Genomic DNA, 20,122 nt, shown 5'->3' on the forward strand with positions numbered 1-20,122 from the left:
CTGACAGGACAGACTATATTTACAAAATAATACATCATTAGTCCACCCACACAGACCCGCCCTTTGATGTAGTTTGTATGGAATTATGATTTATTGCACTATCAGCTCGAGTAAGACCTTTTACAGTTTTCAGGTTTTATCTTGAGTCTCACGAAGCAGTGAACCTTCTGCATGTCCATCACGTGGAGAATACGACGTGACGTGGTGATGTGACACGGCGTCTACATTGTCTGCACACAGTTGTACTCCTTCTCATGGGTCATGGTGTATACGTAAACCTTAGATGGATTATGGATCCGGGAGAAGCAAGAGAAGTACCAGATCTCTTCGTCATCATACAAAAATATCGGTTTTAACTGATAACACACGCAGAAGTAGTATGACAGATAAATGTGGAACAGACCACAAAATGTCCAGTTGAGTTAAAAGACTCGTTAACGTCTCATTAATCAGTCTGAACACATAAATAAGCCGGTTTCTTTCAATAGCCATATTTTCCTCATCAACATACAATATCATAATCATGATTCCAAATATGTCAATGTTAATTTAGTGACAATGGGCCGTACGTTTCCAGGATGAACTGACGTATACAAAAAAGGTGTTGAGCTCCCAACAATAGTTATGATCACATATGATGAGGTTTAAACGGTTGCTGCTCTCCATCACCCAATGTGCGTATTAATGTTATGTCTTCAGACACTGACACCTTGTAACTTATAACAGGAATGAAGAACTGCCGGTGTATCGAAAGCGCCAACGTTGACTGCAGCATTGCCCTATTTTCATTTTGAAGTAATCCATCTGTGTATTGCCTTCTCCTGGCAGTCTGGCCCGGTAACTACAAACTGTAGGTACAGCTCACATTGTTAGTGTGGTACACAACTTTATGTTATTCAGGGGCATTCTCCAACCATTGCAAAATAACACATTAGCATGGCACATCGAATCACATGCGCAGTTTTCAGTTCCAGTATGTTATCCCAAAAAGGTTCACTTCCCTGTCCTCGACTGTCACAGCAACACGATTCTTACGAGCAGCTATCGTATTCGACACTTGATAGACTTCCTTCCTGTTAAACCAAGCAACAATAGCTTTCGTTTATCAACAACTACACCCTCACAATAAGAGCCACATATAGTCACTAATTCCACATCTGCCCGAGGCAAGGGAGTTAACTGACTAAAAGTCCAGTTTCCACCCTTGCCGAACTATGCTGGATTTTCTGGGCTCGTTCATAGCACCACCAGTGGCTATTATGGCCCTTCTATGGCCCTCCTATTGATCAATCAGATTCCACTTCTCATATCACTTGCATTTGCTTCAAACAAAATGGCGGCGCCCAGTCAAGACGATGTGATCGATAATCAAGATCTATATTGTGAAAAAAACGGGTCTTTGCATCAAATCACGTGAGCATTAAAATCATGAGAGTGTTTGGAAAATATCTGTTGACGCCGAGATAGCGGTACACATACTTACAAATCCTGCAATCGCCTGAAATCTGCACGGCAGCTGACGAACCAGATGTCGATTTTGTTACGTGAATTTGATTGGACTATGCATAGACTCGTTAGTCCAGCCAAAATATATCTCCATAATTCCAGCTTAGTTCGGCAAGAGTGGAAACTTGACTTATACTGTCATTTAACTCCCTAGCCTCGGGAAGATGCTATTTCTATAATATTGTCATTGATCGGATGTTCATCTTGGTTCATCAAAATACCATAACACACATTTATGGACGCTGTTCAGATCAAGATCTTCCAATGAAATGTCAAGATTTAATGGACTCGAACAGTCGACATCTCGTACGTATCAGACGCAGTAATCGGAGTTCCTCTAGCATAACCTGTTGAATATTCTGATCTGGTACTGGCTGTTGAATACATGAAGCTTCTCTTTGTGGCCTCTGTCTGCATTGGGCACAGCTTCAGGCCCCGGACACATTGCCAGTTGGCGTTAAAGAGCAGGAACACAAACGGATTGGCGCACGAGTTGGCAGCTGCGATGCCTCCAAGTATTCCGTAAATATTTTTTTCCAAAATTTTGAAATTGCCATAGGACATTATCATCTCCGCAACAAAATACGGCAGCCCGCAGATGATGTAAGCAGCCACGATTACGACTGTCATTTTCAGAGTTTTGATCTTTGCTTTCGGAAGAGACGTGTTTCCGGTACTTGTAAGGTGGATTTTCCCAGGTTTAAAGCTTTGTCGTCGTGATGTCTTGTTTTCCGAGGCTTTTTGAGCAATTTTTGTAAAGATTCGTACATAGCAGACTACCAAGATGATGAGAGGTAGCAAAAATACAAATATGGCAGCGTAAGTTATGAAGGCCTGTCTGTGCCATGGAGCCTTGCCTCGGAAAATATTTTCACATTTCATCATATTTTCATGCTCGTTGAATTTCAGGTGAAAGACGAACATCATAGGAATGGACAGAACCGCAGCAGCACCCCAACCCCATCCAGTCATCATCCACACCTGGAATGAAAAGATGACATTTCATAGTTACTTATGTCAAGGTGAACTGAGCGACTTATAATTTTACATTGCATCGGCAATATGACAGCTATTTTGCGATCCAAGGTAAATTGGACAGTCTCACTCTTGTGAAGCTGACGATTGAGTTAGTGAGCCCAAAGTGAGTAGGGGGTATTATGGAGGGTGGATGGGAGGAAAGTCTTAGACGTCTTTGATGAATACACAAGCACGGGTATGGTGCTAACAAACCATGCATTTTAATAAGAACGAATCTCGGATTCGAAACCACGAGTACAGAATCTGATACTCCCAAGGCACGATTTGTGGCGCCTTAATTGAGGGCATCCAAGATGGGTTTGTTTGTTTGTTTCAGCAATATTCAAGCTATATGACGGCGGTCTGTAAATAATCTAGTCTGGACCAGACAATCCAGTGATTAACATCATGCGCATCGATCCACGCAATTGGGATACGATGACATGTATGAACCAAGTCAGCGAGCCTGACCACCCGATCCCGTTATTCTCTCTTACGACATGCACAGTCGCCTTTTACAGTAAGCATGGGTTGCTGAAGACCTACTCATCCCCCGGATCTTCTCAGGTCCACACATGGGTAAATAGATCAACTATCACAGAACACAGGTCGTGAAAAACACAATAGCTAACCATCAATTATATTACTGTCGGTTCAAAATAATATTTAGAACAAATATATGTGGGTTTTTTTAAACGAATGAGCAAATCACCCTCTGTAGACACATAGTTGATAAAAGTGGGGTTTTTTCTGCACCCCGAACTTCGACATGGCTTTACTTGAGTTACTTCTGTTAGTTAAGTTTTTCACGGTGACAGTTCTGTTTACAAACTGCATGAACCCAGAGGACAATCCCGATCTGTATTTATGTTTGCTGCTGTAATCTAGTGCTTGTGCAGTGTATCAGTGAGTGACAGCACAAATGATAATGTCCCCATATAGAACGTACATGTTCCCATACAGAACGTACATGTGAAGACTTCTACACTGGGTTATCCATTGTCATACGCAGTGATATTTAGGCTATCGATAGATGATTGATGTATTAAGGTGAAAAGGTTTGTTAATTTTGAGCTAATAGATTGTTATTATTCGTGGTGGTGGGAGATTGTAAGTGTGTGTATATTTGAGAAAGATGAATGTTTTCAGTCAGAGAACTTTTAACAGAAGTCAAACATATTGTTTTACCTACACAACGTCCAGCTTGGCTATGGAACGATTTACCTTAGGTGTTAAAACCTAAGGAAATGATTTTCTCATCATTTTCGGTAACAGGTTTTTTCTTCTACTGCTACGGCCACCGCCACCCCTGCTACTCCTGCTGCTATTGCTTACTACAGTCACATAAAATCGTTTCGTTTAATTACACTTTTACAAACAGGTATTACTTCTACTACAATGCCAGTAGTGACGTTCACATAACTGGTACTACGATGATATGGGACTGGCCTGTAAAAACCCTGAAACTTAATGTAGGCTGAACATTTACCAGGGGTAAACTGATACAGCTTAGTGGAAAATAGAGGAGATGGTTGAACTTACTTTGCGTGGTTCCCTCAGAGGTGCCCGTATTGCTTGATGCCTGTCCAACGCAATGATGACAAGCATGTTGGCTGAAGCGAACAAAGCAAAGCTTTGCATGAATTTGACAAGTCTGCACATTACTTCCCCTGCCATCCACTCTCGCTCAACATACTCCCATACGAGTTGGGGAAGCAGAGCGAAGAAAACAACACACAAGTCGCTCACGCATAGGTTCAAGATCAGAGCGTTAACACGGGACCTTTGTCGTCGGTTGTGCCACATCCACAGAATGACGAGGAAGCCCCCGATAGCCCCGAGGATAATCTGGAGGAAGAGGACAATACGACGGATGTTGAAATCGTACGTGATGTCGTGGACGCTCTGCACGTACTCCGGTGTAGTTGTGTCGTTGAAAGATGCCGTGTAGTTGGTCATGTTGCTAGCCGCAATAGATGAGCTGTTAGAATGTTCCATGGAGGATTGTTGAATCAAGTTGTCTCCCCTTGTGATGGAATCACGCGTGACGCTGATCGCTGTCGATGTCATGTTTGTGGAAGGATTGCACTGTAAGACAAATGACATTTTGGTTTTAAGTCATGGAGCTCAAAATCACTATTCGCGTGTGATACGGTCCCCACTTCACTGCTTGGTTTACGAATAGGTGGAACAGTGAGTGAATGCGTTTTACGCCGCTTTTAACATATCACGACGGGCGATATCAGAACATATCAAACATATGGGGAGCGAACGATTAAACCGTTAGCTAGGCTACCCAACCGCCTCATCAGTCGAACAGAAAAGAATCACAAAAGTGGAATATCTAAAAAATAGAAAACGTGTATGTTTTTTCTACCCGCCGTGCTTGTTGACATACTTCGGGAGGGATAAACTTAGCACGTTTCGTCCATTCATATTTATTTTATATTTCACCAGCCATGCTTTAAACTGTATTTTTGCAATTATATTACTTTATCATTTTTGCGTTGAGCAAGGATAAGATAGAAAATTCTTTAAAGATTGAATGTGTACTGAATGTTTATCAGCTAATGAAGGTACTGACACAATACATTCTGATGGAACTGGACTAATCAGGTTATGTCTTGTGACCACAGTATCCTCATTTTTACTCTTACAACTAGAATGGGGCGCTGGGCACTAATATTTGTGCTGTACCGGATTGCCCCAAAATGTTTATTGCAAAACATTATATCACTAACAAACTGACCCGTGAAGATTCGGGGTAGAATAGGTCTTCAGCAACCCATGCTTGCCGTAAAAGGCGACTATGCTTGTCGTAAGAGGCTACTGACGAGGTCGGGTGGTCAGGCTCGCTGACTTGGTTGATGCATGTCATCTTATCCCAATTGCGTAGATCGATGCTCATGATGCCAATCACTGGATTGTCTGGCCCGGACTCAAATATTTACAGACCGCCGTCATATAGCATGGCCCACTTGCACAAAGAGATCTTAGCGCTAAGATGATCTTAACTCCCATACTTTAACATAGGCTTACAATAGTTTTAGTGCCCACGTTTTGTGCAAGTGGGCCCTGGAATATTGGGTAGTGCAGCGTAAAACAAAACAAAAAGGAAACAAAACTCACAATGTTTAGAACACCCTTAGTAACAACGTTCCGACGTCTCAAAAAGAGTTGCCAATATAGGGATACGTACAATGTGTTCTTTTTCACTCACTGATGTACACATGTATGTAATTACAATTGAACCAAGCCCGTGAAGATCCGGGTTAGAACTGGTCTTCAACAATCGGGACTGGTTTGTCTGGTTCGCTGTCAGTCACCAGATAGTCTGGTCCAGATTCGATTATTTACAGTCCGCCATCATATAGCTGGACTATCGCTGGGTGCGTCTTTAAACAACAAACAAACAAAACTTTTATGAAAATGAGGTGTGCTTTAGTCCATATAGCCCGGACCCTAGAACTAACAGCCTCCAATGAATGGGCAATCTTTGGAGAGCCGGACAACGGTAGGTGAACCTCACTATGAGCCGGTAATATAGATGATAATTATAACCAGCAGGATAACTCGTTTAAACCTCTCTATGATGTTAACCGGATTACTATTGATTTTGCCCGCGGTGAGATGAGACATGATCTTATAGAACGCCCGACTCCTACATTGCATCACCATTTATGTAGAGATTTACTGAAGGAACTGTGTTGCTTCTATTAACACATCTGATGACCTTTGCGTGTCGGTGACTCTGGTAGGTTTATGATGATTTGAACTATGTAAAGTTCAATAACGCTAGGAAGGGTTGTCTCTCTCGAAAGATGGAACAGACAAGCCGGATTGATTGATGCGCGTGTTTGTTTTGTTTACAAAGTTAATACTTGGCTACAATCAACGATCGAGTGCAGAACAGCCCTGACACATCCGACAAATGTACATGGTCATGGGGACAGGGGTTTACTATGTTATAGAACATAACTATTGACTTAGTACGATAACACTATCCAAATCAATACATTAAACTAATGGACGAGGTAGGGTGACGGTCTATTTAACCCACTCGACATGTCAAATTTTACGGTTGCGGAAACGCTGAATTATAATTGCTTTGATAATTATCAGACATGTAGAAATGGCTGACAACTATCCTTCTTTTCCTTTCTTACATTTGCATGTTTTTGGACCTACTGCTCCAAGACACAGGGACGATTAAATCAATGAAACACGACGATCTGTCGAAAGATAATCTGATAATGAGAATGCCCGTGACCAAAGGTAATCTTGTAACAATATATATGGTAAAAAATATTTTTATACTGGGTTTGATAAATTATGTATCCCAATGTGTTTAATGTGTCCGACATTATGATTAAACAACTTAATATTTAGTGGCATGTAGTCACAATCGGTTAAGCAACGCCAAGCAACGTTGGCGGCGAAGTGTAGCGGGAGGGTGCGTTCGGCAAGCTTTACACCTGAGGGTTTTAGGCCACTGTCTTGCCCCGCGGGCAAGTGACCTTGATCGAAAATGACTTTGTAACAAGCTGGATGAGATGATAAGGCCAAATGAGAACCTTCTAACCCAGTGTGGGTTGTACATGTTCATGTATAATCCACAGGGAGCTGAGGAAGCAATTGACTGTACAACTAATCCGTTGATCATGATGAGAATGAAGCACTTTCAGCACGCCTTAGGGGTGGGTACCGAGCAATATGAATATGAATCGTTGTTATCATTATATTTATGCTACGATTACAAATGTATAACAATATCTCAGGAATATAATACACGTATGTTATTTAGACGATGACGTGTTAGTGAGAGACTATGGTTTTACGCTGCTTTCAGCATTATTCCAGCCATGTCGCGGAGAAGGACACCAGAGCTTTGTTGCTTCCATTAACATATCTGATAACTTTTGCGTTTCGCTGGCTATCGTACATGTATGATTATGTTGATTTGAACAGTGTACGGTTCAATAACGCTAAGAAAGATAGTCTCTCTGGAATGATGGGACAGGCAACCCGGACTGATTGATGCGCGTGTCTGCTTCGTTTACAAAATTAATACTTAGATACAATCAACGATGGTTTTACGCGGCTTTTGGCAATATTTAAATCATGTCGCGATGGTGGACACCAGAATGGCCTTCACGTATTGTATCAATGGGGGGAATCGAACCGGGACTTTCGGCGTGACGAGCGAACACTTTTACCACTGGGCCACCCCATCGCCTCGATGTCAACCATACCTACCTACATGCAACTATAAATATAACTACGTCGAGACAAGAATGAAGGTTAAATGTGTCAATAAATCTTCACTGGACATATCTTCGTATTATGGGTTTTCGAGCCCCAAAGAAGTATTTCTCATTACATGTCTAATAACAATCCCCATAAATTACGTCTAACTTTTGAGAACATCTTGTTACCGTCACATGATCACGAGCTTCTCCCTTACAGTCAAGTTACATTAGGGGGCACGGGTGGCCCAGTCGTCTAAGGCGCCGCGATTCGCTGTGCAGAGTTGCGTCCCTTGGGCATGCCAGGAACCTCTGATTGTAGGTTCGAATCCCGGTTCGCCCCGATTATGTTTCTAGGTTTGTCAGCCCCATACCCGCGCTCGTGGGTTTCACCGAAGTGGTAAACGTCTGAGACCTGCATCACTTCGGGCTTTCCTCCCACATTAAGCTGACACGCCGTGATATAACTCGAAAACTGTTAAAAGCGGCGTTAAACCAAACTCACTCACTCACTCACTCAAGTTACATTACATTGTCAGTGACATGGCATTGCAGTCAGGACGTTTACAAACATCAGCCGATACATAATCGGTGCATACGATTGTGCTGATGCAAAATTATCATCAGATCAAGTTTCATTAAAATTTGTGTCAGTGAAAAGGTAAGTTCTGAGGTATGTTTTCGTTACTTATTGAATAACAATCGCAACATAACTTCAGGTGCTATCTGTAGTGGGCCTTGAAGCGTCTACTCTGATCACATCATGGAGCGTGTGGTCACGTATCGTTGAAGATCTCGCAAAAACGGGTCGAAAACGTATGCCTTGGGCATATATTAATCTGGTTATCTCAGTACAATATAACCACGTTGACCAATGTTTAATGTCTCATTATTAATCTACGTCTCTAAACTTAGCCCGAATGCAGAATAAGTGACTCAGACAGATTCACCAGAAATCAAACCGATGAAGGTTTTCTCCAGATGCAATATCTTAATAAGAACCATCACGATCGTTGGTTAAATAATCCGCTGTGACGTCATAAGGTTTTCTAGAACGTGATACCAACGGATAGAACATTGAAACGAGACTGTCAAGATATCATGTTCATGTCGCGTGTAAGCGATGTACAGCAGCCGAAGGTAGAATTTCTGCCGTCGCAGCCAAGCACACAAGACCTTACGGCACTTTATAACTACAACTTTAATGTCTATCCAGGTCAGATGCTAAAGGTAATGTATACTCGTAATGGTCGTATATTAAATTTAGCCCGTTCAAATATTCGCCTACGTGAATGCGTCACAGAAAAATGTAATTATGGCTCGTTGGATTTTTTTCTCAAAGTTTGGTTAAAATATTGGTGGTATACTGTAGAATCGAGATGTATTTTTTCAAATTATTATAAGGTATGATAGTATTTATACCCTAGGGAAACTTGTGCGTCGATACTATTATTATCGATAATCGACATTTAATGGCAAAAATTGAATAATATAAAATATAACATTTAAAAAGTGTCAATCTTTGAAAGTTACCAATTCAAAACATTCACATGTGTTTCAGTTGTCCCCTAATTTTATTATAAAAGAACTAGAATTTGGACTTTATGTAATTCCGAGTGACCACATTCTCTGCAATCGTGGTTGCTTTTGCTGACATATTCCTGATTATCAGCTGTGAATATGCTGATAAAACACACTTTTGTTATCAAATTGTACCGGGCTTTAGAGTAGCAAAGTGGTTAAAGCCCGGGTTTGATTCCCAACGTGGGTACAATATGTACATGAATTTTGGCGTCCCCACCGTGATACGATTCTCTTAAAAACACTCACTCACTCACTGTCCTATAGACAATGGCCCAGAAAGCCTTTGACAATAAGGTTCAGCGAACCTTCTGGTTGGGTATCACTAATTGGGTTCTTATTGAGACCATTTAACTTTGTTTCATCGGCTTATGGCTTGTTCCTGCTTTTGAAATATGTTATACCGTTCCATTGGTGATGAAAATTGTTCCAACTTTGGCTGTTAACACAACACGATACACGGGGGATAAGCGATATGACGTCTACGTCCTCATAAAATTTCTGATGTTTACTGTGCTTTTAGGATACTGAATATAATGCAAATACCACTCAATCATGTGATAAATGAAACAGCTGAGAATGTGTTTCGATTCCTGATGTAATTCTTTTCACACAGGATCATGGCATTGGCTACAGTTTACAGATCTGCTCTCGACAACGTCAGCGATAAGTAGACGTTTTGAAATTGTTCCATAGATATTTATTTTCTGATAAATACAGACGTGATTTCACAATTCCATGAAATAATGCTTAGCGCCTAAAGTGCAGGGGAAGCCATCCTCAAACAGTGTCTTTATTCTAAAAATGACCACGACATCGGCTTAGTAGGGATAAATTTGTGGATAACTGCCCGGAGGGTGCCAATAACAGATGTTCAAAGCAAGCATAACGACATCGACTCATGATTGTCAGACAAGATTTTATCATGCCATCTTTGTATAAATTTAAAGGTGGACAGACGCCATAGCATAGAGAGATAAATCACCACAGATTCACATGAAATGGAATGTTGTGGAATATGATTGTTGGTTGTTTAACTCCTCAATCTACAATATTCAAGACAAAGCAATCTGATATTATCAGAGACGCCATAGCGCAGGGAGGTAAATCACCACAGATACACTTGAAATGCAGTGGTGTGTCCACACGGAATACCAAATCGCAAAATGTATATCACTCCGGATACATACTTTCAATCACATATAAATTAATAACTTTATGTTTTGTTTGTTTGTTGTTTAACGCCTCACTTAGCAATAGTAAACAACAAACAAACTTAACTTTATGTGGCCTATAAAGACACGACCGTTATCACTCAGTATAAAAGGGAAAAAGAGGGATCACAGGGAACTGATCGAGGAAGAGACTAAGTAAACGTTTGAAGGTGTCTGTAAGCAATATTACATATATGTTACGGCGTCCTGTAAATATTCAAGTCTGAAAAAGGACACCCAGAGAGTAAACGCAAGAGTGATCCGCTCCATCAGTTCTCGAAGACCCCTTTCAGCCACAGAGTCTACAGCGCACAAACCATTTTTTGAATTGGCATAAGGTACTAGGCACATATTCTGACCAACATGATCGTAAGGTGATGGTTTATACCATGCCAATGTTAACAAAATATTTAAATAGTATTTAATCATGAATCTCAGATTGACAAAATAGGAATTTCAGATGTCTGCAAAAACTCTAAATATATTTTAACAGACAGATACGGACATAAGATCGCATTAAATGGAACAAATGTGTCTACATTCAAGAATCCTATACGGTTTTTATACTATCTAATTTTACATAGTCCCAATCCTACATATAATCGGTATACATTCTCAGTCTTGATTCAAAGCCACCCAAGCCAAAAAAAACCTATATGTCCCTCTTGAGGGATCAGGAAGAACATTTCCTAAACACGGATAATCCGAATGAAACACCACTATATCAGGTCTCGTCAAAGTTACAATTCCCTCATGATTTCATAGAGACGCAGAGAAATCTTTTAATCAGAAGGTGATGAGTTTACAAGCATATAATGGGCATTATTACCTATGAAATATCAGTCGTCTTTATTTATGGTTGTTATGTGGCTTAAAGCGAACTGGAATGGCGGACAACTAGCTGTTCCGAATAGCCGATTGGGATTTGAGTGAGACGAAATCAAATTTATAGATGTAAAGAACCCCCATGCTATCTCATCTCTGCTCGTCAGGGGGGGCACGGGTGGCCCAGTCGTCTAAGGCGCCGCGATTCGCTGTGCAGAGTTGCGTCCCTTGGCCAGAAACCTATGATTGTGGGTTCGAATCCCGGTTCGCCCCGATTATGTTTCTAGGTTTGTCAGCACCATACCCGTGCTCGTGGGTTTCCAAAAGATGTGTTTGAAAAAGATGGCTACTGACTTAATAGTAAGTATGTACATCATTTGAGTTGAGTAAATTGTACATAACTTGGTGATTTACGTATGTATTTTCTAAATGTGGCCAATATTTCTTTCCCTGTGAAGCAAAGGTACCGCAGATAAACAGAACATGAAACTCGTCTTCAATGGACCCAGATTATCAATATGTACACATAATATTGAATAGTCTGTGTCTTTGGTCTTTTGGTCTTCTTGTATTTTTAAACAATGTAAAGAGATTCTAAACTAGGGATTTATCATTTAAAGTCAAATATTTCTCAGTTTCAAACACAGATTTAATGAAAGTATAAGGTAAAATAAAGTGAGAGGATCTAACATTTTCCGACCAATCTTGAACAGAAATATCAACATGTTTTTTGTTTAAAGGTAGAAACAAATGATAACTTATCCCCCAACATCTTAGGGAATCGAAATATAGAAGAAACCACAAGCAAATAATAGTGTTCTGACATCAGATGCCCATGTATGTTTGCCATTTTTATCTAAAGATACTAGAAACCGGTAATTCTAGTAAGGGGAACGATAATGTGGCATACGTATAAGTTTAATCCAATATTTGATTACTTTCATCTGAGTTTGGATAAATATAGTTTAGCGCCAAGTCTCGCCTAGTATATCTTTATTTCAAGCAAGAAATCTTTGAAAATATGAGGCATGAACCTTTACATACATCGGTATATAATGTCACAAAGAAATAAAATATGTTTATAAGCATTTTAAAGATGAGGACACTGTGATTTGTGTATGACGTTCGTAATTTGCGTTTAAGTAAAGAGGCATCATTTCTAGCTTTTAAATTAATGTTTTCAGTAATTCGCAATCGTGATATGTAATAAACGTCTGAGTGACCGAGTCGTAGATGAATCATTATTTACCTTTCCGAAACTGTTCAGTTATCAGGTGTACATCATCTTTGAAATGAAATTGCATCCGTTCCTGTGTCACCTGCTTTGCTGATCTGTTTTCTGTATATGACTTTCTGCTCGGATTGAGAAAATCCAAACACCTGAATTTGACCTGGAAGGTTCCAACTAAGCTTCGCATATATCGATAATCTGATATTGTTCATAGGTCAAGTAGAAAATACCCTTCCACTGTTTTATACACCGGAACTAGAATAAAAGAGATCAGTGAAACCGCCTCATTTGTTTCATATTGAGATCTATGTATACAGATTCTGAGTGACAAAAACTACCCACAAGACAAGAGCAATGTCTTCAACCTTCCAACAGTCAACACTCCGTTGTATGTCCAGCAGCTCCAGCCTTTAGTGTCTACATTTCTCAACAAACGAGCATGCTCTTTCTATAAAGATTTCAGAGAGCGCCAAAAGTTGTTTGATCAGGGTTACAGCATGCAAGGCCATAGTAAGGCTTCAAAAGTTTCATGTTTGTTCATGATCAGGTGAACACACGATTTGCCTCTGTTGTGATTGTGACGATAATTACGCTCCCCTTTTCGCGAACACTTGGTGTCATCACCAGTTGATAGTGATGATACATGTTAACACATACGTATGATATAGTCGGAATCATACAATGGATCATACAACAGCAGAGATTTCTTTTGATTATGGAATTGGTTTAGTGGCTCTCATTTATTGTAGACACTGTACCTTTTACAGACATCAACACCTTTTGGGATTCCGGGTTAGAAGATGCAGCCAGAGAACTACATGTATGCCTGTCACAAGTGATCGGTGATATGGTTGATTGAGCGTCATCGTACCCCAACGGCGATCACTGTATTGTCAGGCAAAAAACATATATTCTTTATGCAAATTGTGTAAGTGGCGGGTGCTCTCAGTAGGGCAGGACATGATTACCCTTTTAATGGGAACACCTGGTTTCATGAGTTACTCTCAGGTGTCCATTCATATATTTTTCACCGCTATTTTGCCTTTTATGCCAAATGGAATCTGTTTTGTCAGATGATAGAGGTTTAATATTGTCTGATCCTGAGTTGATTATTTCGAGGCCGTCGTCTTGTAGCTGTAATACTGCTGCGTGCGGCGATAAGCAACAAGGAAATAAACAAGCATCTTAAAAAACATGGGAGAATTGTTCATATACATTGAACTTCAGACGGATGTACCACGTTTCACCCCCCTGTATGATGAAACATGAAGTAGCGAAAAGTCTCATTCACCTTCTCACCGCAACAAATACCGTTCTTTCACAATATGATGTGTAATAGGGAAATGACTTGAGAGAAAATAGACCATAGCCTATAAATACGTAGCATCTTCATCTTTTCTAATATAACTCGTAAACTGTTGTGTACATCCATTTTGGAGAAGGCAAATTACTGATACACAGACGTAATGACGTAAGATTCGTCTAGTGACAGTAAACATGATACCCACGCTATACTGTGGAGTAATCCTCTTACCGACAACTTCCCGCATAAAGACAAGACATGAAAAGCAGGGTCCTAACCTATAAAGCTGTCTTAGCATTGCGACGTGGGTAACGAAAATACATCTGCTGACGACAGACGCCGCACGAAGACAACACTTTGGTGAACTGGCCCCAGTGACGCAAGGTCATCTGTCTATCATAATATGGAACTGTGCCCAACGAGTAAGAATGCCTAATATAGTATCTAATTTTTCATCTTCAAATTGCGTATCCCATCCGATAGTCTTACTTCAAACGATCCTAAAACCATCCACGAAAACATTGCAGTATTTAACTACGAACAGCTTGGACGACATAATACTTCTGAAATCGTGCTATCTTGAAGCTAATGCCACATTTCTCTGTCAACAATCAAATATTTTGGTGGATAACCACATTTTTAATGCATCTATTTTTATTTCCTTTATTCATGGCTATGTCAAAACATATTTGTTCAGTTTCACCAGTTTCATGAAGAAACATTATGTACTTTTTACTAGAAGCGACATGGTTCTTTAGAGCTGCACATGGTATTCATGTGAGTGAGCGAATAGTGTTTGACGGCACACTCAAGGCTGCCTGTGCCTAGACCTTGTCTAGACGTATAGAGAATGGACAAACGATCCAGTCGCAGTCGTCATACATTGTGACCCACCGATACTCCTTCAATCCAGCATATGAGACAAGCATGGGACATCATCGATTATCCACGCTATTATGTATCCATTCTATTATCATAAATAGTTTGGAATCATTCGCTGCCTTGGCTTCTTTTGGGAAATTAAATCAACATATCTGTCTCTCCTATGCTATATATAACCAAGCGAGTTTATTGTAATTGTACTGGGCGTTATTTCGCGACATTCGGATTATGATAGGTAGCTATGGGTCCGGGTGTTTGTTATCATTGAATAGAAATGTACCTGAAACTCGAAGATGGAAACTCACAATTGTACCAAACATTCATCCAAGGTTTCAGAACTTCCCAATCCTGGGAATCCCCAATTTGATTTGTGAACACATCAAGGATTTTGCTGGCCATCAGAACTGGATACATGGAAAAGTTCAACTTAGGAATGGAAATATTACTCAAACTGGAACCTATAAATATATAAACTTCAGTGTCGGGCCGGTAGTTAGGGTTGATTTGTGATAAGAAGCAGTAAGTATTTAATGCAGCCTTAGTAGTGTTAACAGGATACCAATAGGGACATATAAAATGAATTTGAAAACGTCAACGCCAGAGAAACATAATGTTGACAAGCGAAATGTCATGTTTCCTTAATTCATCTGTTAACCATTAAATTTCTGGAAGGACTTAACCAGACCTCTGGTAATGAAACCTTGATTGATCACTTTTAAAGCTGTAAGCATACTGTGTCGTACCATGAAATTTGAATGCAATGTATATGCCATTTGATAAAGCTAGTGGTATATTATTGATGGGGAAATTCACGTACAGGTTTGTACAGAGTCTGGCATCATTTTAATTTCTGTGCACAGATTCAACAGGTTTCTCAGAGGAAAGACTGTTTACTGTCTTTTCTTCTAATTCACTGAAGTAGTAAACAAATCCGATTCGTACGCAAAGAGAAACAGATCATCTATGAGAAGGGAACCTGCTTGTCCGAAAGTTTTATCCATAGAACACATGTAGATATAATACACACACACACACGCACACAGACACACACACACAGACACACACACACACACACACACACACACACACACACACACACACACAGACAGACACACGCACACACAGACACACACACACGCACACACACACACACGCAAACACACACACAAACACTGTGTACTAACTTTTCCCTCCATTGAATAAGTGTTTGAAAATCAAATACCTCAGTTTTTATGTGGGTAAACCGATGTTTTCATAACAACCCATTATCGTGCACAACATGTGAACTTAGACACGTTAACATTTAATGCCCAGGGCCTATATTGTTATTGTTGCACAGGACATGATTGTTTTTTGTCATCGAGACTCGTCAAATCACTCCTCTTCATAGCTTTGCTTCTCAAAGGCAGATCATCGTAGTGATGCTATCCTTATTTAGTGTTCTCTGAATTTTGCTCAATTTCTTTCATGACCACTTGGCAACATTACAGAAAGGGCGCACACATTCGCTATATAATTGAATAGGATGTGTACTAGCACGTTCGACATCAAGAACTACTTGAAACGTCTTTTTGTAACTCCGTGTTTGAGAACATCACACAGAAATGGTTTTAACGTTGACGCTTGTTAAGGTTTTTTACCCACGATCGTGGCATTAAGTGCAACGGATACTTTATTAAGTTTGTCTGCTTTCATTCAAAGATTCAATTTATGTACAAAGTTTTGACAAAATGACTATCGAAAGCGTTGATGTTTGCGAGCACTGAACTTTCGGAAATGCGTACGGTAAATGTCATTACGTAGAGAATCATTGACCTTATACATTGCTCGAGACGATGTAGCTCATTGACCCTTATTTATCATTAGAACTTCACGATCATCACATGCATTTGTTTTCGGAAAAATATAAATCCTTAAAACTGTCTAGTTGTATTTCTTTCATTGGCGGAGACGTGGGAAGTCCAGTTGCATAGGCCCTGTACGGTCGTTAGTTCAGTCAGGAAACGATGCCTCAAGGTAAGACTCCCTGATTCGCCCTTGGTTTTGTTTGTAAGCACAAGTCCGCAATTTTCACCAACGTGTTAAAAATCTACGACCTGCAGTCACTATTAACCTTCTTACATGATATACTTAATATATATAAATGTAAACATTTGGTTCTTATTCCGTGGGTGATGCAACTGCGGATGATACGGGGTTTTTTACATTTCAAGATCTAAATTGAGATATAGAGAGTTAACCGAGAGCCGAGAAGTGATGGAACCAACCCATTCCATAAAAATAAAATAAACTTCTTGCAAATAACAAATACATATTAATTAAACACGACAAAATACAGTTCCAAAATCATAAGAAATATCCACCAAAAGATGAGTCCATTACGCACAAGTAGACAGATATTTACAAAGATTTAAAGAAAAGAATATTTAGAAAGAAATAGGAATGGGATACACATTCAAATAAAATAAATAATAACAGTTTCTTACTATTTTATATGAACACTTCAGTTATTGTTAAATTAGCATTTATTGGTTAACTTGAACTGTTTCTTGTACACGAAATCTTGCTTTGAGTAAAGAAGAGCCAGACTCCGTAAGAGAAGATGGATTTCACATCACTAAATTATATGTTTCGAGAATACAATCTACTGGTATACATTATAAACTTCTATCTTTTGGAGGTCAGATTTGTGTTGAAGATGGTTGTCTTCATCTAGCGTTTCCGTACAGAACGATACGTCGCTAACTACAATATCCAGCATCGCTTTTGAGGCGGGATAAGGGATAAGGTGATCATGCCGATTGATCTGCTGATTGTGTTTCATTCTGGACCGACGAAGTGGATCATTTATCAGGCTACATATCTATCGTTTGTCTGATCTGAACTCGAGTATTTACAGACTATCGTGACAAAGGTATTATTTGCTGACTGCCATGCATCTTTACACTTCTAGCCCATTTCAAGCAACACAATAATTCCGATCGAAAGTAAGGATAACTTTAGACTTCCCCACATCTCAAGAATCATGTTCCGCCTTCCCTTTGGACCTTTATGCTCCAGCATACTTGCATATACATACCATTTTATATAACCCCAGCCTCCATATTATGCCTCCAGTTAATCTGTCATTGCTGGTGGGTATTGCAACACACAACCTACCAAGAGTGGGTGTTCTTTAACTTGTTTTTGTTTTAGGTTGTGTACAGTTCTGTGTTCTAAACAGTATCCACCAGAAATAGGGGTCTACAGATGAACGGGGTCCGGAATAACGCGGTTCCACTACATCACGTGATCATCCTTCCAATACAAGCGGCGTCTCAATGTCATTTTTGTACGTATTCAAACATGTTTAACTTACTAATAGTGAAGAACTTCAAATTAGATGATGAAATATTCTTGACAAGAAAGCACACAATTTTGTATTCAAATGCATACTACAGCGTATATATATATAACTGAAATGAAAAACAGGAGTTTTGCTTCATTGTCAGTATTCATATTTTGTTTGTGCTCAAGAAACTCGATACGACTTAAATCTATTCATTGTCCGCTATAAGATTTTAATCTGTCATTTACAAACATCAACCAAGACAGCAAAATCGATAAATTGTAATAAATATGCAGCGTGTGTCATTTAACACTATGTGTTTTCAATATCAAAGGGTACGGACAGCAAATTTTTACAATGATAGTATCAAGGTAGCAGCCATGTATCTGTGCCTTTACTATAAGTTACATACAATACAGGCATAACAATATGTGTTCTGTAAAGATGAGACATAGGAAAATCATGCGAGGTTGCTTGAACGAATTCACTAATAATAAGCAACAATGTTCTCATTCACAAAACTATACGTAACGAGACGAAGATCTTAATCAGTATGACGTTTAGAAAAGAAACTGTAGGGTCGATGAATGTTCCCTGGTTTCACATGAAATAACTTTAAGACCGAGTTTATGTACCAGTACAAACGTGTCAACTTTAGGGAATCTTGTGGACAATGTGCGGTGTTATGTGTTCAAACATATGTCGAACTCAATTATCGTCTAAGGAGATATTGATCATGTACACATTTTTGAACTTAACTGTACAATGTATGCCAATACAGAAATTTCTAAACCATTTTTAAACTTAAGAAAAGTACAAGTATTCACAAAAAAAGCCTAGTTGGCACATTCAGTTCCCAATAGAGATGCCCATATTCGGTGTCCCTGCCATGTTAAGACTGCAATGATGCTAAATTCGGCTTAAAACCATACTCATTCAATCACATGTATTTATCTGACATCATTATACCGACAGAAATGTAAAGCGGAAAATGATAAATATGGGTAATTTATAAAGATGGTTATAGTACCCTCATGTCACATAAAATGACACATCAAGTGTCAAGTGACCGTTTACGTCATTGCAGCTAAGTACAGAATACTTTTAGAAACTAAATTTCAAGCCTCGCCCTTACCTTGCTTTCAATAGAGCCACACAATTTCCCGTGATTGGAATTTCCCAACACCAAGTCTATGAACTGTAACCATCTGGCCGCTGGCTTAGAGACTTCAGTGTGCTTAGATAGCACGCCAAGGTAGCAAGCGCTCGCTCGTGTGGCGACGTGGAATCTGACTATAGCATCTCAGATAGTAGTATCGCTCACAGCTCAAGCCACATCTCAATCACGATGCCTGCAGCATGCCATTGGTCGCCTGCCAATTTCTATAGGTGCCGTCATACCGCCCATGAGCCTGTGATAGCTGACACTGGAGACTGTTCCATAACTATTGTGAGTGTCTGCTTTCCTTGGCGTGATGTGGAATGAAATGCTTTTAATATCATGAAATCATGAAAGAATGGCCTCAGTGTCCCTTGCAGGATCACACTGTGCATATCTATTGATACAGTGTATACACTTATCTCTTAATATACCGTGTTATATTTGTTTTTTCACATGGACAGTCTGACATATCTGTATTTTACTTATAGATTTACTTATTCACTTCCGTTGTTCAACAATCTGTATGTATTTATGTATGTATAGCAGCATACGTTACGACAATACTCCTTTATACAGACACAATTACCCGCGGCGTAGTTTCATCTTAGTCTCAGGGTTTCCCGTACGGATGAACCTTTCGCTATAGTAGCCCACTATCGTTTTTCAAAAGTTGGATGTCTTATTTTACATGAAAATTCCTATCCAGGCAAGCAGAGATATTTGTCAAGGACTCTTATACAATCAAATAAGAAGCAGTATTAACTTGATTAATTCAGCTTAACTCCATTTTACGTAATCACGGTTTTTCAAGGCTGTACGTTGATATG

The 20,122-nt window shown here is 39.6% G+C and overlaps 1 protein-coding gene across 1 annotated transcript; it reads right to left on the bottom strand.

The window, feature by feature from the left end:
- Window positions 1–1,570: 1,570 nt before the first annotated feature.
- LOC124131570 (vasopressin V1a receptor-like) lies at window positions 1,571–19,404 on the bottom strand. Its single transcript, XM_046494923.2, has 3 exons — window positions 19,269–19,404; window positions 4,066–4,611; window positions 1,571–2,487 (listed from the first exon to the last, which is right to left on the bottom strand). Exons 2-3 carry the CDS (start codon window positions 4,591–4,593, stop codon window positions 1,786–1,788), a joined length of 1,230 nt encoding a protein of 409 aa, XP_046350879.1. The 5' UTR covers window positions 4,594–4,611; window positions 19,269–19,404; the 3' UTR covers window positions 1,571–1,785.
- Between the last annotated feature and the right edge of the window lie 718 nt (window positions 19,405–20,122).

The sequence above is a fragment of the Haliotis rufescens genome, unplaced genomic scaffold (genome assembly GCF_023055435.1).
Source record: "Haliotis rufescens isolate VD_foot unplaced genomic scaffold, xgHalRufe1.0.p SCAF_1, whole genome shotgun sequence".
Lineage (NCBI taxonomy): Eukaryota > Metazoa > Mollusca > Gastropoda > Lepetellida > Haliotidae > Haliotis > Haliotis rufescens.